Source organism: Balaenoptera acutorostrata, chromosome 16 (genome assembly GCF_949987535.1).
Source record: "Balaenoptera acutorostrata chromosome 16, mBalAcu1.1, whole genome shotgun sequence".
Lineage (NCBI taxonomy): Eukaryota > Metazoa > Chordata > Mammalia > Artiodactyla > Balaenopteridae > Balaenoptera > Balaenoptera acutorostrata.
This window is the reverse complement of record NC_080079.1, coordinates 42,838,402-42,863,948: the sequence shown is the minus strand read 5'-3', so window position 1 is coordinate 42,863,948 and position 25,547 is coordinate 42,838,402. Positions and strand designations below refer to the sequence as shown.

The following is a 25,547-nucleotide window of genomic DNA, read 5'->3' as shown; positions in this document are numbered from 1 at the left end:
TACAGCTATGTAATACTTCAAGTATTTTTGTTTCATCTCATGCTACATCTCTCCATGTAACCAACTTTGAGATTATATAGAGGGTCTGTTGCGTTTAATTTCAGCATAGAATATCCTTCCTGTTCTATGCCTATTGATATCTCTCTCAGGTTTTAAAATTTAATCCAAATTACACCTTTTTTCATTCTTTTACACACAGTTCAAATGTTATTTTTTAAATAAAGTCTTTATTTTCATAGCAAGTCAGAATTCATTGTTCTTCCCATCATACTCCCACATATCTAGGTGGCAGTTTTATCTCCCATACATTTTACTGTGCCTTGCACTAAAGTCAGCTTTTACATCTCTGTCTAACCTACTGAACCATAAATTCCTTTTAGTGATCTCTAACCACCAGTGGTCAACACAATGACTTCCACACAGTAGGGATTCACCAAATATCCACTGAATTTATTCCCTCAAGTAATTTGCTCTCAATTAGTTTAGAAAGAGTCTCATTCTAGAAATGCGTTCTATTTGGCTTAAGAATTCTCTCTGCCACACACAGTGTTATCTCCCATAGCCCTTTCTCAAAACAGTCTCTAACTTCTTAGCCTCAGCAGGCTATCCCTTTACTGCTCTTAATATGGAAAAATACATTACATTGAAAACATTGCTGATTACTAATGCTGTGTCACAAGTCATTGAATATTAGAGCTAGAAATTACTATGAAGATATTCCTTGTTCACAGACTGATTTTATAAAGAATTTGAGCTAGTACACTGATAAAAATTGGTCCAAATCCACAAAGTTTGTAAGTGGCAAAGTTGATGTTAAATCCAATTTAAAGATAATAGTATCTGTTACCAACATTTTAAATCAAGTATACTCCAATAAAAATTTTAAAAAAATACAAAAACAATTTTTTAAATAAGGATAATAGTATCTGGAACCAGACTAACCAGTTGTGTCCCTTTCTGTCACTTTGTACCCTATGTGACCTTGCACAAATAGCTTATCCTTCTGTACTTCAGTGTTCTAATCTTTAAAATGTTGCTACTAATAGTACCAGCTGTATTAAATTGGTCATATGAACTACTTCCATATGTGCATTGTAAATGATAAATCTTGTATAAAGTCATCCAGTTATTATTATTATCAATTCATTCTCGTGAATTATATAAAGCATTTATGATAATTAATATTCTTTACTGCCTTATCTGTGTATATCTCTGTGTGCCCTGTATATTATTTAGTACCCTGAGGAGGACGTATAAACATTACATATAGAATTATATGTTGAAATTATTTTTATAATTTCCAATATTATAAACAACATTAGGATAAGTCTATGTAGTATTTTAATGACTTTGACAATTTATTGTATGTCAAATAATGATATTGGTAAGTATATGTGTGTACATATATGTGTGTTTGTGATATCATGATTAAAGTTTGAGGGGTATATTTATTTAAGGTCTTAGTGGGGTTTAGTATTTTAAGCAAATACGAGATAAAGATTTGATGAGCAAACCTTTCAAAATTGTAAATATACTCTTACATTTGTACATAATTTTATGTCTTATATTGAAACAATTTAACTTTACTAAAGATCATACAATTTCTTACCTAAACCCGTTTGCATTAGAAGCAAAACTTATAACCAAACTAATGATTCTTAAAATATATAGTTTACTCACTCGTGTTGCAGACTTTAATTATATTTGAAGTTTTATTATATTAAACATATTTTGTTGAAATGGCTGATATTCATTAAATTCTGAATACAAGCCCCTTATAAGCTATATGATTTGCAAATATTTTCTATTTTTGTGTGTCATGCTGTTAGTGTCATATCTAAGAAACTTTTGCCAACAAGAGTTCACGAAGATTTTCTCCTATATCACCTGCTATGAGTTTTATAGTTTTAGCTTTTACATTTTACATTTAGATGATCCATTTTTAATTAATATTGCATATGCTGTGAGATAAAGGTCTCTGTTCATTTAAAAAAATCTTTTGCATATAAATATCTCAGCAGGTTTTATTCAAAAAACTATCTTTTCCCCATAAATTACCTTGGTATCTTTGTTGTAAGTCAGTTAGCTATAAATGTAAGAGGTTACTTCTGGACTTCTGTTAATCTGTATATCTAACTAATGTCAAAACTACATCTTGATTGCTGTGGGTAGATAGTGTGTTTTCAAATTGATAGTGTAATTCCTTCTTCATTGTTTTTCTTTTCTAAAATGGTGGCTATTCTAGGTCCCTTGTATTTCTGTATAATTTTGGGATTAACTTGACAATTTCCACCAAAAAGCCTGATAGAATTTTGATAGGGGTTACACTGAATCTATAAATCAAATAAATTTAAAGAATTTCCATCTTAAAATATTGAGTCTTTATATCCATGAACATGGACTGTCTTTCCACATACTTTTAAATTTCTCTCAATAATGTTGTAGATTTTTTTTTTTGAATGTCCTAGTTTTAATTCATGTTGATTCCTGTAAGCATTTGACTGTCTCCAGTATTTCCCCCAGAATGTTTTCAAGAAACGGATGTCATTTGGCTGATGTCTGCTTAGTTACTCCAGGCTGCTTAATTTATTGGACAGAGGTAGTAATTTAGTTTAAAGATAATGTGATTAGTGGGGAAATTCATACAGCTAAATATTATATATTTTACTTTTCATACATGTTTGAAGTACAAATCTGTGGATATTCCATTTGTGGGACCAAGTCAGCATGCCCATCCTAACACTGTATGCCTACAAGAACTCTTCTGATGATGGAAGTTTGATTAAAATGCAATGGAAGATAAAAAACAAACAAACAAACAAATTAAATTAAAGCATTTTTATTTACGGGGCAGATTTTCCCACTAAATTAGGAACAGGCTTCATATACCTATAATCTCATAGACCACTGATCACAAGATCATTGAGTTGTTTTTGAATTAAATCCCCACCATAGTTTAGTTTCAGGGTTTTTCACAAGATGTTGCCGTGTTCAGGGTATTCTGAGTCAGTGTCTCAGCTCTCTTTTCTAATCTTGGACCACCAATAATTCCTTTAAAATATTTTTGTTTGCATGTATAGGGACTCAATTAAGTGGATCCTTGACCCACTCTTTTATTACTTAGTGTTGAAAGTCTGAAAATTTGTATAAAGCTATTTGAGTAACAAACATAGAATTCATTTTTTGGCTTATTTGTTAAACTTCCTACTTGCTAATGATTTCTGTGACACTAGTTGTGTTTCCTGAATATATTATCTTATCTGTGGTTGGCTGCCTCTGCAGTTTTGGGGTTGTTTCTATCACCTGTGCTTTGCAGTACTGTTTGGTATTTACAGCACCTCCCAGACGGGTGCCTTTTTCAATTTAATTATCATCCAGCTTTCTCTTTTCCAGTATCATTTATGGAAATGTTAAATAAGACCAACCATAATACCTATATCCCTTAAGCATGTTTCTCAACACTTCTTCTTAACTTGATGCATTGCTATTTATCACTAAATTCCTTTAGCCAATTTAAGTCCCAGGAAGAATGTTAATATTGAATCCAATTTGAGCTAAATTTTAATTAAGATTGCCTGAGACATTTTGTTAAGTGATTTACTATAATCAAAATTGATATCTCCTCTGCTACCCCTGTCCTCTAATTTTCTAATTTTATCCACACACAAAAGAGAATGAGTTTGTCTGGCTTGAATAGTTCTCCATAAATATATATCATTCATTCTGACTGTTTCTGCAAATTGTTTCCTTCTCCTTTGCCTTTAGGACTATGTCTGTCATCCTCACGTAAGTCCCAAAATCATTTCATGAAGTGCCTTTCCTTCTGGCATCCACATCTGTTCACCCCCAAATACCCAATCTCAGACTTAGCTGAATGTATGCCTCTCTTTCAAATTTCCTTTTTTTCTCTCAATTATTTTTGTCGCTGCTATTTCTATGCACATTATCATTCTAAATGCAGTGTATAATAAAAATCGAAATAGGCTATGCACAGTATATCCCCTTAAGCATGATGAGGTGTGTAAAGTACTTTGTTTACATTTCATTAGGATAGTTAACATGATCCTTTGAATGGGCCATTAATTAACACAGCATTTCTGAAATTGAATTTAAGTTTCAAGGTAAATGTGTACACTTGCATTTTATCTAAGAAAGTGCACCAAAATGTCCAATAGCCGCCCAAAGAAGTCTGTGGATGACAAAGAACTGCTACTTTATAGAAGTGAAACTCATGGATAAGAAATACATAATGTCAATAAATAAGAAAATTGTTTTCTGCAACTTTATTTATTACAACCCTGTGTGTTTTCTTTATTAACAGGAAACTTTTGCTTTCCCCTTATGTGTAAACTGAGGCCAGCTTTCTTTTCTTTATCTGTCAAAGGATGAAAACAGAAAATTCTGTGACTCTTTGTAAAATGCATATTGTAAGATTTCCCAGTAGAATCTTTTTTTTTTTTTGCCCTCTTAAGTAAATTTATATTTATCAGGAAGTCAAGGAGGCTTATTTAACATATTAAATCATAATGACCTTAATTTGGCTTTATGAAATTAATAATGGTTATTCTCTTTTCATATATAACGACTCAAAATAGTCTTTAACTATTGCGTATCATTTGCTCCAAAATGATTATGAATATGTGCAAATTAGCCTTACGGATGCTCATGTGGTATTATGTCAGGGACTCTGAATTGAATCCCTTTTCTCAAAAAAAATATTTCTTGGGCTTGATATTCTAATTTTCTAATTAGATATTCTACAATTGGAGATGCATTTGTTTGCTTTTGAAAAGGTAATACTCTAAGCCTTATCAATCCTTTATAAGTCATTGTGAACAAGACTATAAGAATTTTTGCTAAAGCCATGTGTAAGTAAAAAGAATTACAGGACAAGAGAATCTCTGGGAGATGGGAAGGAAAACATTGACTGGAAAAAATTAGAGCAAAAGGAAGGATGGGAATAATAAAAGCAATTCATTTTTTCCAGGCCTCCGTCCTTATTAATATGTGTTTATGTGTCAAGAACAGGTGATAAGACAGAGAAAAAAAAAATTCCTATAGGGACGGGCTTTCCTCTTTTTTTGCTTTAGGAAATTAAAATAGTCTTCAAGATTCAAAATCTTTTATCACTCTCACAAGAACAAAAAAATCTTTCCTGATGTGATTGCTTCAGCATTAGAACACAGTAGCCTCAATTCAAGAAAACAAGAGTGTACATGTCGAGAGAACTTTTTTTACTTACTTTATGTGTGTGTGTTTGAAAGCAAGCTTCTTTTGTTGGGGGAAAAAAATGACACAATGGTGAAAAGTTGAGTCCCAAGAGGATTTATGTTGTTATTTTCAATTCCAGCTCACTGCAGTCGACGCAGATGAAGGGTCAAACGGGGAGATCACATATGAAATACTGGTCGGGGCTCAGGGAGACTTCATCATCAATAAAACAACAGGGCTTATCACCATCGCTCCGGGGGTGGAATTGATAGTTGGGCAGACTTATGCGCTCACCGTCCAAGCAGCGGATAATGCTCCTCCAGCAGAGAGAAGGTAATTTATATCAGAAGCAATGCAGTCTTTTCATCGCTCCAGTTTAAACCCCATAATTAAGTTTAAGATGCACCACAAGCATTCTTTTGTCTTATAAACATCTAAATTAGATCAGAAAATCAGAGAGACTGGATTCTCAGGAACTGCATATTCTTCTTTGTTCAAATTGTGGGAAAAGTACAATAAAGTCAAGATTAAACCACAAAATAATTAACTGTGGTTTCACAGATGTGAAGGATGCAAGTCTCTGTTGGGAGGGGGAGTGGGAACTGGGAAATACCAGAGGCATGTGTCCGCTTTATTAGTGAAAAGCAAAGCTGCTCATAGTGAGAGGTCACAGATAACATGTAACACGTGATGCCTCAGGGTTTTGAGGCCATCTCTCAGTGTCAGAGTAATTATTTTTAAAATTTTTATAAACATATACAATTTATCTAGAAAATCTATCTATATATTTATGTATATGTAATATAATCTCATAGATATACATGAGAGAGAGACAGTAAGAGAGAAAAAAGTAAAAAAGACTTCCAACTATTACAACTACATCTATCTGCCCCACCCCCAAGAGATATCCCTGAGATATCCCTTTTATTGATTTCTTGTTTGTTTCCAGATTTTCAGTATGCATTTTAAGAAAATATGAAGTTAATATTAATACATTGCTGAACCTTGCTGGTTTATTTTTCACCCTCACAGTGTATCTTAGGGTTCTTTCCAGATGAATACTGGATAATTCCCTTAAAATTTTTTATCACAGCTACATAATATTCCTTCATATATATGTAATACTGTTTAAGAAACCCACTGTTGATAGACTTTACGTGTCAGTCTCTCTTTAACAGACAATGAAGAAATAAGTAACATCGAGCACACATCATTTTGAATGTGTGCCAGTATATCAATAAAGTAAATTCCCAGAAGTTAGACCAAAGGGTACATACAATTGTAAGTTTTAGAGAGAACTGCCAAATTGTATTCTATGGGTCTTACAACAATTTGCAATTCTAACTGCCAGGTCTGAGTATGGCTAATTCTAAACAGTCTCCCTAGTGTGTGTCATATCAAACTTCTGGATTTTTGCCAGCCTGATAGGTTAAAAAAATAGTATTTATTTTTTTATCCGTTTGCTTATGAGTGAGTTTGAGTACATTTCCTATGTTTTCCACTTTTGTTACCTTTTCTGTGAATTCTGTGTTCACAATCTTTGCCCATCTTTCTACTGATTTGTTAAACCCAGGTTACAATTATTCTGTGTTTTCTACTAGTGACTTTGTGGATTCATATTGTATGTTTAAATCTTTGTTGCATTTGGGATTTATCCTACTGTACAATAGGAGGTATTGATCCAGCAGTATTTTTTTTGTTCAGGCAACTATGCCATTTTTCACATAATATATCAGATGGTTCATCTTTTTACTCATTAATTTGAGATGTTACATTTATTATATCTTTGCTTATGTACTTGAATGTGATTCTAGACTTTCTCCACTATTCCATTAGTTCAGCTATTTTTTTATGAGCTATTATCACACAATCTTAATTGTTAAGATTTTAAACTATGCTTTATAACACAGTGGTGTGAACTTAGCTCATTGATTTTCTTCCTTAAAAATTTGCTGGTTACTCTTTCTGTAAATTTTTTTCTTTGACTTTATAAAAGCTACTTAAGTATTTTTTTTACCATATTTTTATTAGCAACACATTAAATTTATAGATTAATTACTTAGGGTTAAATTATACATTGTTGGTGTTGAATCTTTCTATCTAAGAACTTTCTGTCTCTTCATTTGTCCATGTTTTCTTTTGTGTCCTTTAGTAGATTTTATTTTAAAAATATTTTCTTTATATATGTCCTATACATTTTTTTGTTGGGTTGTTTCTCATCTTTTGTTGTTACTGTAAATAGACTCCTTCTTCCTCATTCTTCTAATTGGTTGACACATATGTAAAAGCTGTTAATCTACATTAATTTTAACCCACTTTCTTATTTAATTCTCTTATGTTTTTGTAGTTTTCCAGTTCATGTTCCTACGTTATCCGAGAATATATTTTATAAGTAGTGATAGTTTGATGTCTTTCTATTTTTTTTCTTCCCTTTAATTTCATTTGCTAGTACTTCCAATAAAAATGCTTGTCTTGACTTTGATTTGAGTGGGAGTACCTCCTACATTTCTCTATTATATTGGTTTATGGTTAAAAAACATATTTTATTATGTTAAGAAAGCATTCTTCTATTCTTATTTTATTGACTTTTTAAAAATAAGAATGGTCATTTATTCAAGTCAAATAAATATCCGTCAGCTATGAAGACAATAGTGAATTTTCTTTTTGAGCCAATGCTAGGATGATTGATCTTAATACAGTTCCTATAATAAATCTATTTTTCATTCCTGATATAAATCCAAGTAGGCCTTAGTATTTTAATCTTGAAATAAACTGCTGGATTATATTTGTTGGTATTTTATTTAGTGAAATTAGTCCATGCTTTTCTTTTTGAGAAACTTTTGTGAAGGCTTTATATAGTTGTTATGATACTTCATAAGTGAAATAAACAAAAACCACAAAGAAACACGAAAATGAATTAATAAGTTTGACGACTATGAATTAGTTGTAAACATCTCTAAAGCCAATAAATAAATCCAAATTTGGTTCTTTGAAATATAAATAAATAAAAACATAAATAAATTTATAAACTTTCAGCTAAACTAATCAATAAAAGTGGGAGAAAGTGCAACTTTACCTAATAAATTCTGAGAGGGAAATAACAGAAACAGAAGAAATTGAAAGAATCATTAAAAGACCACTTTGCTTTAATAGCTGTAAAAGCTTGAAAAGATGGATGAAATGGATAGTTTTTCAAGAAAATATGATTTACCATAATCAATCCCAAAGATTAAGAATTCTTAAGAGATCAATAGTATTTTCCTCTATAGAGGAAAATACTACTCCAAACTATAGCAGGGCCAGGCAGTTTGACAGAAGATCTGTAACAAACCCATTAACCATTAAAACCTTCTCCAGAGCAGAGAAAAGGACATTGTTTCCCCTGCAGCACACCCACATGAGAGATTTTTCTCTTCACACCCCTCTTATCATTAATCATAGAGATTTGGCAGGACCCTGTAGTTCCTCATTGATATTTCTAGACTATTCTTTCTCCTTCTCCTTGATATTTTCTCTTTAATTTCATTACATAAGAATGTAAGTAAGAATGTACTATCCAGTACTCCCTGCTACTATCATCTGCAGGTGACAGGTCCCTCCCCCATTTTCTCCTCTTATCTCTAACCTCATCTCCCACTGTCATCTACAGACCTGCAGGTCACTGCGGAAGAGTTTAGTTCTAGTCTGCTTGGCATTCATTTCAACAGTATGTTTGTCAAAATGCTTGGTGACTTCAATGTCCAATATGTGGTATAAAGCATCTCCAAACTTACAGTCACTTTGGCCAGAGATCCCTGGAGCCATCCTCAATGCTTATCTTTCATTCAAACTCCAAATGTAGTCTTGAGCAACAACTCTAAGCTCTACCCTAAAAACATACTCAGAAACCAACAAATCCCCCTACTTTCATTATTAACATAGCAGTCCAAGCCACTGTTCTCTCTAGTGTTGAAAACCTCTTCTAATTAGAAGTCTAGTTAGACTTCTGCCTGTGCCCCCTTCAGTCTCCTCTCAACACCATGTACCTAAGTACATCTTGTCCCTGTAACTTCCCCTGAGAAATTTCTGTGACGTCTAATTTAGCTTTAAATATGAAATTTTTGCTCCTATGGATTTCTGTATGTACTTCCAAAATAGTAAAGTAGAACCTGTGAACACTGAAATGTAAATACAGCTTTTTTAATGTGATGTTGGTGGGAGACAAAGGAAGAAAAGAAGGTTTTTGTCTTAAGTCTACTAGTGAAAGCAATATAAATACCTAGAACCTTCATCTTAGAGACAATGTAGAAATATAGTTACAAATAGACACTCTGTAGCATATGTTGACACATTTAAAAGAAAATTACTGTACAGATTGTGCAATCCTCTAAATGTCAAGGACATCACCTCAGTACCACTGAGTACTATTGTCATATCCAAAAAATTTGACTTTTTATCTTTTTAAAAATTATACCATTTCTGAAGTTAAAGCTTCTTAGGTCTATCTTCATAACCTCTTTTTATTCATATTTTATTTTGTTCTTAAAAACACAGTGTTATGGATGAAGTTTTATTCATGATACAAATAATTAAAATTGATTGTAATATTATAGCCTGATCCAAAGACTTGAAATTTGTGATTTCCTGTGAGATAACATCCTTCATTGCAAACCAAGGATGTTTTATACTCCCCACAGAAACACACACACACACATCAGATAACTAAAATGTCTTCAATTTACCTCCCACTTTTGTTCTTGTAGGATGTGGGGAGAAAGGACAGGCAGATTTTGAACTCAGAAGCCTTGCCTTTTAGTTTATCTGCTGTTGCTAATTAACTTCATAACCTTGAATCTGTCACTTAATCTTTCTGATTTTCTAATCCTCTTTTGTAAAATGGGAGTTAAACTAGATGGTTTCTAGGGTCTTTTAAAATCATACGATTATCTGAGAAGTTACATCACCTCTCTTGTTCTACTTTGACCTCGTTACCAAATGCGAAATAAAAACTTTATGATTTTTATGTTTAGAAATAGAGTTATCTACATTATACTGGCTATATTACAAAAATAAAATTGGTTTTATATAGATTCTCAGTTTTATGCATTTAAGACTAGCTATAAAATATAATACAAAGTGTTCACATAGAATTTATTATAATTTATTATTTACCTCATGACTGTCCTGTTTTATTATGTGCTTGATCAATGCTGTTGAATTACTACTATTTATTACAGCATTAATGATATCATTTTATTGTTAATACTCTGGCATTTTGTTTTAGGAAAGCTAACTCTGACACTATGCTGACATCAGGGATAAAAAGGAGATAGCATTTTAGAAGGCAATAGCTATCAAGAAGGTTAGTGCTTATTTAAACACATTGTAGGGAAGTGTCAGGATGTTAAAGATGAGAAATGCAAGACCTTGAATTATGATCTTCCCCAAATAACTCTAAGATCCAAGAGTGTGTGTTTGTGGGGGTGGGGGACACGATTAGCAATTCTAGCATTTGAATTACTGTGGAGAGGAGCAAAGGAAGCAAAGGAGTAAGGGCAGATGAAGGAGACGGTCATGTTGGACCATAGTTGTTCACTGTCTTCTGCCTTGGGGAATAGTCTTTTTTGTTTTGCATTTAAAATTTTTCTTCTCTGTGGCAAAGACACAAGTTTCATCTGAGTTAGAGGTCCTTATTGTAGTGCTGTGGATATAAACAGTTTAGCCCTCTAAAATGGGAAAATATTCAAAGGGGGAAAAATAAGGAAATATACAAAGTACAGTAAGTTTAGTACAAATGATAGTTTTAAGAGCAGAAAGAGACCCATATTCTGGTAAAGATTTTATAAAGTACTCCACACCAGTAAGCTGAAGCTCTAAATATCAAAAGCAGGAAGGCTGTAACTTTTTGAAAAGAAGCTTTGAATTTGGGGTACAGGTGTGTTCTAGGTCAAAAAGAAAATGTTAATCAGTGAGGGAATCTCTTGCCTCCAGGCTTATTAAGGAGAGTTTTAGGTCAGTTTGTAGAGGAATCCCCTGGGCTCCTAACTTAAAAAGCAGGTGAGTCTACATGCTATACTCCCCATGAACTTCTGGGACAGTGGTCTTCTGAATCAAGCGTGTGTGAGAAAAACCTTGTATATCCATGGAAAATGTAGATTTGTGGTCCCACATTAAAAGATTCTGATCCAATATGTCCGAACCCTAACACTACCACACTCCACTCTGGGGAGGCAAGAGGGGATACTGTGCCTGTAGGTTTTTAGCCAAGAAAAGTAAAAAGATGCGATTAAAATGTCTAAAATATTTTAAGGGATGAGAATAAGGTAAATGTAAACTTATTTAGTTCACTCCACAGAATAGAATTAGAAGCCTTATTTTGAACAGTTAACAATAATAACTGTTAAATTGGTTTTTCTATGTGTGTATATACTTAGATATATACACACACGTGCATACACATACACACCATACATATAATCTTATTTAATCCTTATGCTAATCTTAATGTTATTATTATTTTTAATTATCAGATGGAAATAGTGAAACTGAAAGAAGTCAGTTGCCTATGATCACATGTGGTAGCGTAAAAATTCTAACCCAGGAATGTGTGGTTACGAATCCAGTGCTCATCGTCACTCAGCTAGGGTTATTACCAATGTGGTATAGGGTAAATGTTATAAGACTTATGCATAGAGAATGTGCTGGCAGCAAAAAGGAAGAGATTTATGAAATGTTTAAATCAATTGATAAATAACAGACACTTAAAAAAGTCAGGATTATGAAGGGTAATATCAGCAATAGTGTATATCTTGGGATGGCTGTTGGAACAACCAGATCACCACCTGGGAGCATAATAGGCCCACCTCATATTAACAATTAATGTATTCCTACAATATAAGAGTGGGACTCTTTGCACACTAAATTTATAACTTGCTGATATTTTTCTTTTTCATCTAGCCATTATAGTACCTATAAGTTAAACTTAATACCTCTAAGTTTATAAGCAGCATTTCATCATCCATTTTAATCTACTTTATTTTATCCTTAAAGCACAAGTTGTAAAACAAAATTGAAAAGAAAAGCAATTATATTTTGGTTAATTTTATTGGCAAATTTTAATAATGAGATAAAATCAGAGCAAGAAAGAATGCAGATACTTTAACTGATTATGAAGTCTAAGAGATTTTAATTTAAAATGAGATTACTTTGGAACAATATTGTGATAAATTTAAGTATGAAATTTTTTTGAAGTCACTGCAGCTTTTTAGAGGTGCTTAGTATTCTATAGGTATCTATTCTACTGAGAACATGTTCAGAAACAATTTGGACTTAGGCATAATATAAGGTGATAAGCTAGAAAATCATTTTCAGTGCCTATGATCTGTATTTCTCTTAAGGGCTTTTCAAAGTAAACTATTATAGAATAATAATCTCAGAAAAATGTTTTTGGTGACCATGTCTTTTAATTGATGCACTTAATGCAAAGAGTTTTGGGCTACTTTAAGAAAATTCTAGCCCCCAAATAGAAATTGTAAGAAATGTATTTTGAATAAAAAGGCATGATTTTGTTAAAATAAATTTAAAGCATACAACTCAGGCAGTGGTGGTATGTTCTTCAAGATAGAAGAATAACTTTGTAAATTCGCATGTCTCATTGATATATTTTTGCCAGTGTTTCTTCTGTACCAACCTTGAACATCTTCTTCACCTTTTGCTGTGTAAAGAAATGTCAGTTTAGACATATGAAAAACGGTGATTATGTCAATGCTAATGTTTTTGTCCTTATAATAATAGAATATGTTTTTATCCCTCAAAAACAATGCCCATAAATCTAAGGCTTCAATTAAATCTAGTTTCTAAATTTTTATATTATACTCTTTAAAGAAGACTTAAAAACAGATTTGGTTTTGTTTGCAACTGTTTTACACAATGATTACTTTATGATACTGATTCTTGATATGCATTTCATTAAGCCATTGATGTCAGCAGCAAAACTAAGAAAACACAGCCCATATTTTGTTTTGTGTGTTATTTTAATCAATACTCTCTCTGCTGGTTTAATAGGAAGAGAGCCCCAAGACCAGCTCTTATTACCAGATATCTATAGAATATTGTTTTGCTATTAGAGAAGCATTACAAAATAAAGTCAGAAGTCAAGTTAATTTATTAGCTTTATTTGTACAGCTATTCCTTTTTAATTCACACTATTAATCTAAGTAGGAAAAATATGTACCTGAGGCATTTGTTTTCCTTTTACTAAGATAATTTCATAAAACATCATCTTTTGGTGGTAGCTTTATTTTTCCATCCTTTCATTCTGAATTAGTTTATTATTTCCTATAAAAATTCAGAATTTCCTCTCCTGTAAACCCAATAACAGAATATCAAATTCAGTCTGTCATTAAATGTGATGTAGATTTTTACCCCTCTTGTTTGCTTCTCGTTCTCTGCAGGCACTCTATCTGCACTGTATACATTGAAGTGCTTCCTCCAAATAATCAAAGCCCTCCTCGCTTCCCACAGTTGATGTATAGCCTTGAAATCAGTGAGGCCATGAGGATCGGCGCTGTTTTATTAAATCTACAGGTATGCTCCTTAGTGTACGTATAAAATTCTAGCGACAGCCTTGAAGGCTAATGGGTTTATACCTGTTCATGGCGGGGGAGAAAAGCTCACATGTCTGCTTACACTCTAGTGAATGAAAATTCCATCTGGAAAGGAAAGCAGGGATAATATGGATAGAGGGTTTCCACAGCTAATCTATTCTATTGATTGCCACTGTTGAAGAACTAATGTTAGCTGGCAGGGATTAGCTGCAATCATTACAAGAGATAATGAAGGGATTGGAAACATGCACTTGAATATTTTGTACTTTGCATCCAAAGAGTCTGCAGCTGACTATTATTTTCTGTCTTGGATTCCTTTGCCCCAGCAGGATTTATTTTTGCTACAGTGTTCTGTATAGAAAATGACTTTAGATTCACCGGCTGATGGTAGGCATTCTAATGCTGAGGCAGACAATTTTATTCTGTGCCCATGGGCAAATCTTGTAATTGCTGTGCCTCGGTTTATTTGTTTCGATGAAGGGGGTAGCTTTAGGTGATATTTCCATTTGCAGCTCTAGATTCATGGGCATATGAGTTACTTGCAGAATCATAGCTTGATTTTCACAATTTATACGTTCCTAACTAAAGCACATTTGGCCAGAAAATGCTGTATTTTCAACTGAATCTACAGCTTCAAGTTGGGCTACATGTGGTGTTGATAATAACTGTCACTTACCATAAAAATCATAAGGACCATAACATGACATATTATTTTACCTTTGGGTGTTCAGAGGACGGAGGATTTATCACCTCCTGGTGTTATATGGAAATGGCAGGAGGTGCTGACATGAGAATTCAGGAAGCTGGCCTTGAAGGTTAGGAGAGATTTTAAATGTGATGATTTAGGAAAATCCCAGCATCGATCTTTACCATCAAATGAGGTGACACGAGGCATCTTGCTCAATGCCATTTGAATACAGACACCCTCTCACTCAAACCCTGATGATATACAAGTGAAGATTCCATAGAATGTTTGTACTAGAAAGAATGTAAAAAATAATGAAACATATCAACCTCATTATCTAGATGTGGAAAGTGAACCTTACAGAAATTAAATGAGGCCTAACTCAGCTGATTGAATTATCATTATTTCCAAAACAAGGTTCATTCCATTATATCCCACTCATTATCTGAGGCTGCCAAAAATTTGGTTGACATTACCAGATACTTCTCTTCGCCTCTGCTCTCGTATTTATTTTGTTGCTTTTTTCCAGGCAACTAGAGAGAATTTGCTTTTGTTGTTCATTTACTATTAAAAGATGGGAAACAAAATTATACGAAAGTAGACATATTAGTAATAAGGAAATTTGGGGGATTTTAATGGACAAAATAAAAGAAAAAAAACCTATAGTTTCTTTAGGAGGAAGAAAACATTTAGTTAAGTCATGAAAATGATAAAATATGGAAAACCAAATATGAAGACAAGTACCTTTATGGAATAATGAAAATCCTTCTTTACATATATGGGGATTTATTTTGTTTAAACAAGAAGAAAAGAAAACTAAATCTTAGATTTGTAAGTTCAGGCCAAGAAATTTTACATGTTTTATGTTTAAATATTTCTTAAAAATATGCCTTTGTATAATTTAACTTTCTATGAGTAAGATATAATTTTACCTGTAAGATGGCTCAGGTTTTGTTTCAATAAATCCCAGAAATATCTAGCTACCATATTATAGGAGAATAATTCTACCTGTGAGTTAAAGGTGAAAAGGAGTTGGCCTTTTTCATATCTCAAATCTCTCTAGTACAAAATCTGAGAAAATACTTGAAATGACATTTCTATTCACCCTTTGTGCTTCTGGTAGAAGCAAAATAAAGGGTGCCAATTACAGTGGCAGTCTCTATTAGAAAGAACTAGGGTGACACCATCAAGGAATTTTTCATAGGCCACCAACCATACACTTTTGCTAGTGATCAACTGAGACTGAATTTAAACTAGTGACCTAAAAGTTGAAAAGCTTCCATCAAATTACTCTTCCAAAGACTTGTAATAACAGAATGCATGAGAGGTACTTCTGGCTACATCCTCTCTTTTTCACACACGGTACTACCCACTGCTGACTCATAGCTCAATTTAGAAAGACAAGATTTGTGGGGAAATATGTTTTCGAAGATAACAGTGGACTGACTTGAAAATAATCTGTTTTGACTGAGATCAAAGTGGTTTCTTTTCAGAGAATAACCCTTGTTCATCCCCCACTTCCTTTCCCCTTGTAGGTATTTTCCTTTCATTCTCTCTAAAAGTTGTTTGGGAGGCTGTGATTTTCCTCAGCCTGTGAAGGCTGTTTTGCCTGGCTGCTGTATTGATGGCATTTAGTGGAGGAAAATGTTACCCAGAACTCTTAATTTTCGAACTTATGCTGATCAGGGTTAGTATTAGGTGGGTGTTTTCTCCCAGAGTTGGTCAGATCTTGCTCTTAAGCATGCTCCTCCTTTGTAATTCTGACCTGCCAGTGAAGCCTGTAAGACTGGTGTGCTGGAGCCAGAGCGGGCACTGAGATCGTGACAGCAAATTGTGTGCATTTCTCCCCAGCTTCGTGTTGAGTTGTGTCACATTGCTAGCTTGCAATTGGCCATGGTGGGTGTATTTATGCCACAGAAATTAGCAAATGCAACAAATCAGTACCCTCCAGTCCAGAGCCAGTTGTTAAACTTTTACCATAATACCCCTCTATATGGAGCCAATTTCCTCCAAGATTTAAATCGCTAAAATGTGTTGACTCCAACAGCTTCCTGCATCTTTGTCCCTTGAAATTTTGATCTACTTTTCATCACTCTAAAGATGAGCCAATGCTACCAAATAGGACTGTGTATTATACCCAAATACAATAAGTCTCAGCTTTTTATTTATCCTTACAAGAGCATTGTTTCCATCCAGATTACCCTTATAATTTATGGCTCACAATCTCTTTTGAGTGTTTGACTCAGCCCTATTACCATTAGAATAATCCTCCTTTCTTACATACAGAATCTTCTTATACCATCACTATCATTCTCATACTCATATGATAATAATAGTTATATAATAACACTTAAGTGTAACTTAATGGGGCAGGCCCTATTTAAGTTCTTTCCTTATTGTCTCGGTAAGGACAGCTAGGTTTATATTATGCACACACACTCACACTCAAAATTTCAACAATTTATAACTGAAAAGTTTATTTCCTATTCACACTGTTATGTCCGTCATGAATCAGTTCCAGCTCTGTTCATCATTTTCACTCAACTTCAGCCTTTATCTGTGGCAATGTTGTTCTTTTGACAGAGTGAAAAAAGAGGCACAATAAACCATACGCCCTCTCATAATGTTTCTCCCAGAAGTGACACAGGACCCTTCTGCCCACATTTCATCCACCAAACCAAGTCACAAGGCTGCTAGTGGGTTAATCATGTGTAATCCTTCCACTAGACGCAGACACTAATTACATGGTTAAGTCTGATGTCAAGAGCCATGACTTCCTTTCGTACAGCTTTTGCTTTCCAAATTACTGCAAACAGCAGTTTTGCTAAATGATTCATTACTGCCTAACATGATTTCCCATCCTTACAGCATCCAATAACAGTTTCGTCGCCACCTTCCTCTCTCTTGATGTCACTGCTATTTATTTTTTGGGTGTTTGTTACGGCACACTCCACTTTTAAGTACTAAATTGTGAATCAGTTAAAATAGCTAGGTTTTTGTTGCCAAATTTCACATTTTATGCCCATCACTAGTTGGCAGTGACTGTACATGCCACAACTCAGACTGATGAAACAGCCTCTGTCTAGAATTTTACTGATCTCTTGACTGAGGGCAACGTTTGCTGTGGAAAACAGAACACAACACAGCAGAATAAAAAACAAAACCTAGTTATTTGCTGCTACCCAGGAGTGATGCATGTAATATCTACCCATATATTTTCTCCCCATAGCCAAAGAAATTCACATGGATACTTGAGTTAATAGGTCAAGAATGTATAATCTTCACATAGGCAAATAATTCCACAAGTTCATGGTAAAATTCAGTGAGGCAGGGATGTCTTATTTTCCCTAAGAAGGGACTGCCAATATTTTCAAAATATTTATTTTGAACACTAAAATATATAAATAAACAAATAAATATGTATACTTTAACACGCATGTTTTCCTATTTAATTCTTATAAAAACCCAAAGCAATTGGATCTATTGTTATTACCATCATAACTTTACAAATGCAGAAACTGAGCCACAAAAAGTAAACGGCTCTTTTTCCAAGCTCATTGTGCTAAGAAGTTGTAAAGAAAGGACAAAATCCTAAGCATTATGGTTAAACATTTATGTGCTTACCCACTGTGCCTGTGTACCTGAAGTATCCCTGCAAGTTCTCCATTTTCTGTTCTTTATCCTACTCAAGCTGTTAGGGGACAGGTACTCTCTCCACACTGAGGACACTTTATGGTTTGGCTGATAACCATTGTTCAACATTCAGAAGTCTCCATCTATTAATCACCCTCACCCCTACCCCGACTGCAGAGTATTGCCTAGTTCACTTTCCGGACAAAGAGAAAATATATATGCTCCTTAAAATCAGCTTACTGATAAACGATCTTTTTAGAAATAGTTGATTTGTGCATATTTCATATAGTCCATTCTTAAAGATGGAAGGTTAAAAGTTAATTGTCCAAATACCAAATCCTGTGCATATCTATTGTTTTAAATAACAAACTAAAACATACATTCAAAAAATTTTGGTTGATTCAGTAGAATTTGACAAATCAGAATGTTTTATAAGTTCTCTTAATTCAACTTATTAATTGTCCTTGTTTTCTACCATAGTATTTCTCAATAATTTATTTGCTTTTATTTTTAAGTTTTTGCTTATAAGTTGTGATTACATTATTGAAAGTCAGTTACCTTAACCTGCTAAAAAAGTTATATCTCTTCAACATATGTATAATGCATCATGTCATTTGGTCATGTTGGAGAGGAAGAAATTTTCTTTTACCATTCCAGTTCCTTCTGGCTGGTCTGAGAATTAATTTGACATGAGACAGATTAATGGGAGGGAATCAAAAAAATTTTTAATAACACTTATACATGGAAGAGACCCAGGAAAACTGAGTAACTCACCAAAATAGCTGAAACCCTCATCTTAAATACCGTCTTCAACTAATGACAAAAGAAAATGTTGGAGGTAGTGGTTTGGGACTTCAGAGAGGAGGAAGGCAATACACATGGATATGGAAGAGCAAATGTTTGGTAAATAAATGTTTGCTGGATGAGGCAGAGACAATGGGACACAGAGAGGAGTTTTAACAGACTTTGCTATGTTCGTCCCTGTCTACACACCTAGTTCATACTATAGTTATTGATGGGGGTAGGTTCCATCCTGGAACAGGTCCTCTATCTACATTCTTTTAGGCAGTTAGAGGGAAGGTCAAAGGCTTTTCCTGAGTTTTTTGGGCCTTAAAAGTAATCAACTTAAATTAATACTCATGCCAAAGAGACACACTCTGGAGTGACAAATTTTGCTCCCCTGTAGCCATCACCCTGACCCTAATAAATAGGCCAATATTATTAGATATTATTATCTTCATTATCTGGCAAATGAGGAAACTGCAACTCAGAAACAGCAAGATTTGTGAGCCAGAGTAGTTTTTTTTTTGTTTTAGCTCTATCTACTATATCACAATATTGTGGGTTAGGCTATAGAAAAACTATTAAATTTTATTTTTTTCCCGTTTTTTAGGGGGTGGATATGTTTTATATTACATTAGTTCTGTGTTTTCTGAAGGTTAATTTTATGGTGTTATATGAGGGTAAAAGATACTAAAGGTTGAGAGAAGATATGATTTAGTATAATGGTCTCAGGAAGAACTAGTTAAAGGAAAAAGTAATTGACTGTTATTATCCTTTCTAACATAGAGGATATAGAATAGAATTTAGATTATAACCTGGATAAAGCACATTTGAGTAAAAAAAAAAAAAAATTAAATTCCCAGATTCTACTTCAAAGAATTCTTGGTTCTTGGTAGAATACTCTCCAAGGGTAGGTAGGAGATACCCCAACAGTCTTGGAAAACTTCACCATAGAGGTAGATGAGGATAAATTTTTTGGTGCTCCAGTGTTTGATAACTCAGTGTTTCTCCTAGTCTTAGACTAAGAGAAGAAAATCCAGAAGAAAGAAAGGGAGATTGACAATTGAATGGCTGATTAGACTTGAGTCAGTGCATTTACAAGGGAAAGGGCATTGGAAAGAGTTGTCACGATGGAGTGGGCAGTCAGCAAGAGGGCATGAACTGCTCCTTTGAAGACTTTTTCCAGCGTTGTAGGTAAGATGGATCCTGCCTAGGTCCACAGATTTCAGAGTTGAGGCTTTTAAGTGTAAATAAAAACTAAGAGGACTGCAGCATGTGGAGAAAAAAGCCATGTACACCAAGATATACAGCAAGAAGCCACCAACTGTGTGTTCTGTAGAAGATATGGAAGAATTTCTCAAGGTATGACCAATTCCTAAGATGGCTGCTTGGGGCCATGTCCCTTAACAGTGGAGTCTGTTGACACCAGTCCACAATAATTTGGTGCAATCCAATACAGGCGATTCTTTTATTTCCCTCTCTAACCTTTCTATTTCCTCATCAGAGTGATATTGAAAGGAAGAAAAAAATGAATGAGTGAGAAGATCACATTCTCCTCACTCCAAGTCCCGAGAAACATAATTTGTTTTAAAATAAAGAGGAATGCATCATACAAATAAAAATGAGACAGTTTTGCTAAGTAAGAGTTATAGATTTAATTGAGACATTATTGATGAAGTCGGCTACACACCAAAAATGGAGGTGATCAATGCAATAGCTTTATAGCATCCTGGAAGAAATAAAACCAGTTAATTTGTTACCCAAAAGTTGAGATTCCTTTTTTGATCTGAGTATAAGGATCATGCAAGTCTTAACTTTTGCACCTACAATGAAAGAACAGGGGAAAAATATATTTAGGAGATATCATGGAGGTGCAAACCTGTAGCATTTGGCATTTAAAACAATCAACTCTGGACCTGCCTCATTCCATTCCTAGATTCCTAGTTGTGATACTCTCCTGCATTACTAGCTGAGCAAAATGATAAAGTGTATTATTTTCAAGGCCTTGACATTGCTTCTAACATGGCTTATTCAAGATGGAAAACCTAGTTTCTTTCATACTTCTACAAATAATCAAAATATCCATTTATCCACAGTAAGCTTATGCCTGACTATAGAGAACAAATCTTAGTTATGAACAAGTTTGAATCAAATGATCCATTCACCTGTTGCTGGTAAGGTCATACCAAAGGAAAGTTCAACTACACTTTGCAAAATGGATAACAAACATATATATGGGAAATGGAGTAAAGATAAGACCCTCTTTGCACACATTGTGTTCCTGTAAGGGTGAAGGATTGGGATTAGAGGAAAATAAGTGCTGGCAATTGTTCCTTGATTTAAAACGTCCTTCTCCTTACCCTCTTTTTTTTTTCTACCAATTCTCTATTTTATTGACACATGGACATATTTCTGAAAATGAGCAGTGGTAGAAAAATAAATGAAGTGATGACAGTGTTTGATTTTTTTCAAAAATAAAGAACAGATATAGTAGAGCACAGATTGACAAACTACAGCCTCTGGGCAAAGTGGCATGTTTGTATGCCTGGTAAACTGAGAATGGTTTTTATATTTTTAAAAGTTTGTTAATAAAATATAAACAAATAAAAATGAAACGGGAAAACAAAAAAATAAAGAATAATATGAAGAGACCACAGGTGGCCTACAAGCATTTTAATGACTTAAGGGAAAAAAAGGTTTCTGACCCTGGTAATACACAATTGAGTATCATTCAAAAACAAAACAAGCAAGCAAATTAACAAAAAGTCCATTATGTTTAAATACAGTATAAAAAAGAAAAAAAAATGTAAAAAATATTTTGCACCCCTAAGACTTAGTGTTAGTTTAGTATATTAAATTGAAATAAAGGATCATTTATTTAAACTGTGTCAACATTCTCTGTTATCTGCTCCGGGTCTCACATTAGCTAGTTGAAAACAGAAGCAACATTAGTTATTAAGGTATAGTTCATATATATAAGTACATATATTAGGTCAATGCATATTTATTAAATAAAATAACAAGGACTAACTTATCCTTTGGTATAATCAAAAAACAGAATTTTAAGAGCTTGGGAAACGGGGGAGGTTGTTGTCTTTTGGGTAGGGAAGCAAAGATTAAGTGAGATAGCATGTAAGCATGTGAATTGCATAACTCAGTACCTAAAATGAAAAAAAAAAAAAGTTCTTAACTAATAGTATTTTTATTCCTATTCTCCAAGAGGAATGAACATTGCCATTTTTGTTTTTCAGTTAACTCATACTAAGATTTAAGATTTAAGATTGTAAAAGTGAGCAAGAAGGTACTGAGCACTTGGAATAATGGATAGAAAAGTGAAATATCAAATGTGGAGGAATGGATATGTTACCAAACTTGTCACCTGCACAGGTGCTGGGGGTCCTAGCCCAGCTGAGAACCCTTGTCTCGCCAGAGAGGTTCTTTTTCTGATCAGATTGGCATAGCCAGTAAAGAAAACAAAGCTGAGACTGGAACAGCACAAGCTTTATTCAATGGCCAAAGAATGGAGAAGGGGGAACTTAGTTTGCAAATCAATTTCTCAAGCCAATTTGAGCAGAGACACCATATATATTGGAGGGTCGAGGTAAAAGGTAGGGAAATGGAAAGAGTGGGAGGAATATTCATGACTTATCCAAGAACAGGGTGGTGGTTTGGACCTGGAACTGACGCAATACTCCTTTTAAGTCCTTGCATGGGCTCTTCCAGTCATTGTCATGGCAATTGTCTACTGTCATGGCGCTGATGAGTGTGTCATTTACCATGCTAATATATTACAATGAGACTCAAAGTCTACTGAAAGTCAAGTCTTCTGCCATTTGGGGCCTAGCTGATTCTAAGCAGTTCTTGTTTTTCTCTTTGCAGCTTCCTCCTGAAACTTAGATAAGAGCAATTGGTTTCCATTCAAGAGAGGGGCAGGGGTATGATTCTGGGGCAACAGCTTTGGTAACAGATACAATCAAAAGAATATATTCACCTACTTTATGATTTTACTAGTTCCTCCATTGAGAAGGAATGATCACTTGTGTTTGAGAACGAAGTGAAACTTAGAAAGCCCAAGAGATGGCTAAGACATCAATATTAATAATAATAGCATCAACATCTACTTTTAACTGAGTGCTACTATCAGGCAGGAACTACACCAAGCACTTGAAAGCTTCCTCATCTTTTATACTCCCAACAAAGCAGTAACTTTTCTAATGTCAAGCAGAACCCTGTTGCTGAGTGGGGATTCCATCTCTTCTGATCTAGAGGCTATATACTGTTATTCATTATTCTATTCCGCCTTTCCTAGAGATTGAAGTTCATTTATTTCTTTCAGTTGTATGCAGACTTACAAACAATCCCTTTAATAGCAGAGTAGATCTACCCACAATGCTAATCATTCTTTTCTTTCTAAGGTGTGCTTGATCAGCCTTGATTTTATTTTCTTCTCTTTGCTTCTTGATTCTTTACAAAAGTGAAGGAAAATATTATACATGTAATGTCCATTGACACTGGGAAAACTTAATTTAACCACTGCTTTAAACTTCTGGTTCCACTTATCAGTGAGCTGACTGGCTCTGGCAGCTTGAACCACTTTTCCTGGCTTCTCCTTCCTGAAGACTGCAAAGCAGGTAAAACAGCTCAGACACAAATAGTAGGAAAACAGTAGAAAGTGGTGTGAAGCAGACCAAAAAGTAAGATGTTGCCACCTCTGACCATCTGAGAAAAAAAACATACATTTTACTAATGAAACTACTTGGATATAAGTGTAAGATGGTGCTTTGGTCAGCTTGCAACATGCATTTTCTTTTCATCTTTATCCATTTTTCTCATTTTTAAAATAGTTTCAAAAAGCTGTAAAATTTAAACTATATGCTTCAAAGAATTAGTATTTTTCATCCTGAAGGAAAATTCATGCTGCCTTGATCTCGCTACAGAATTGACCCATTTCCAGAACAGTATGAATGAAATGCAAGCCATCCCTCTGCATTAACAGGTCCTGTTAACAGGTGCTAATTTGTTTTTCTGATATCTTTGAAACGTTCTAGAAGTTTTGAGAGTTTTTTCTTCTTTTTTTCCTTTTATTGATGAATATTTCTTGTAAAATAGGATATATTTTTCCCTTGAAAATGATGCAGGAGTTTATGATTCATGAATGTGTTGCAGCCAAATGTGCATGAATCATAAGCCCTGTGCTGTAGATTTTGCAGTGTCATTTATATTATGAGGATCACTTTGGATACATTATCTGGAGATTTGCTCTTCTGTCATCAAAGAAGGTTTTCTTTGAACACTGATGTGTTACTATATTGATTAACACTGGAGATTGTACTGAAAGATGACTATTTCCCCTTCAATTTCATAATATATGACTTATTCTATTTAATAGGTTGCCCTGATTTTGCTAAGTGTGAGGAATAAAAAGCTCATTCATTTTCCCCTATATTTTCATTTCATATAGTAGAAAATACATTTTTTTTTATCTTTCCTTGTACTAGATTTCAGATGGCTCTTTCATCATTAACATTATCTCAAAAGAATAATGTCATAGAAGTTGAAATACTTTGAACACTGATATTGGTTTCCTGATTCCAAAGTATAATTTATAGTTTATATGGAGGATAGCATACATAAATAGATAGGAGATAGTTAATATATATTTTAGAGCGAGAGGTGTCTCAATGCCAAGCAACCATGTTTTGCAAAAATTAAATCTGATTTCTAGTGTAAATTTTTCTCCTTTAAAGCAGATGTTCTGATATGTCTAAGTTTCAAAAAAAAAGTTTAATGTCCTTGACACTATGGTATGTCTATTATCTAGGGATGATTTTTCATCTGTAGGCATTCAAAGCTGCCAAAAGTGAGGAAAATGCATTTTTTAGGTATTCTCTATTCACGTATGTATCTTTCTCTTCCCAAAGCATAACTTAGCCTCATGTAAATCTTCCATAGACAACAATATGCTCATAGGCATGAAGCCAGAGAAGTGTCAGGAGGTTAGGTGAAGGAGAATCCTAGGTCTGATATATTTAAATAGCTATTTTCTAAATCATTTTTTCTTTGATCCTTCCTTGCTTAAGAAAGAAATAAGCATGATAAAAAAAAAATGTGAGATTTTGCCCCAGAAGAGATTAGGTTATGACTTAAATTTATATTTTCAGTGGAGTTAGACTTGACTTCTTTCTCTGACTTACACTCTAACAGGAAGTAGGGTACCTAGGAAACAGGTAAAAATTATCTTATTTTCTGCTCAAAGAGGACTGGTGTCTTATAAAACTTGTTATGGTGCAAGAAATAAAGTCATATTCTCAAGTTCTTTTGAAAGTAATTAAGGACCTAAAATAAATTAATAAGATGAAATAGTCTTGTCTGATATCACTGAGCTTAATTAAGCAGAAGTGCTGTGGATGGTGGGACAGGTGGATGCAGGTGATGATCTGTGGTTTGTATTCAGCCTGGAGGCAAAGATTCACGGGCAAGGAGAACAGCTTTATTTTGGCACCTCTCCTGCTCCATATTTGCATCAAACACTTAGATGAAGACTTTTACAGCCTTTTATCACCCCATCTACCAACCTCTTTGCACCTGTATTCCTATGTTTTGTTTTTAATCCTGTAATTAAAAATGAACACTCCTTCTTCCTATCTAAA

General features: G+C 33.9%; 1 protein-coding gene across 17 annotated transcripts in view; it reads left to right on the top strand.

Moving 5' to 3' along the window:
* Nucleotides 1-25,547, top strand: part of PCDH15 (protocadherin related 15) — a 755,972-nt gene that overhangs the window by 455,595 nt on the left and 274,830 nt on the right. For 16 of the 17 annotated variants that reach the window (XM_028166694.1, XM_028166693.2, XM_057531449.1 and 13 more), the window contains 2 exons: nt 5,351-5,544; nt 13,644-13,776. In XM_028166694.1, the coding sequence (XP_028022495.1) occupies nt 5,351-5,544; nt 13,644-13,776 (327 nt within the window). The remainder of the gene's footprint in view (nt 1-5,350; nt 5,545-13,643; nt 13,777-25,547) is intronic. The other variant, XM_007182829.2, reaches the window with a different exon arrangement.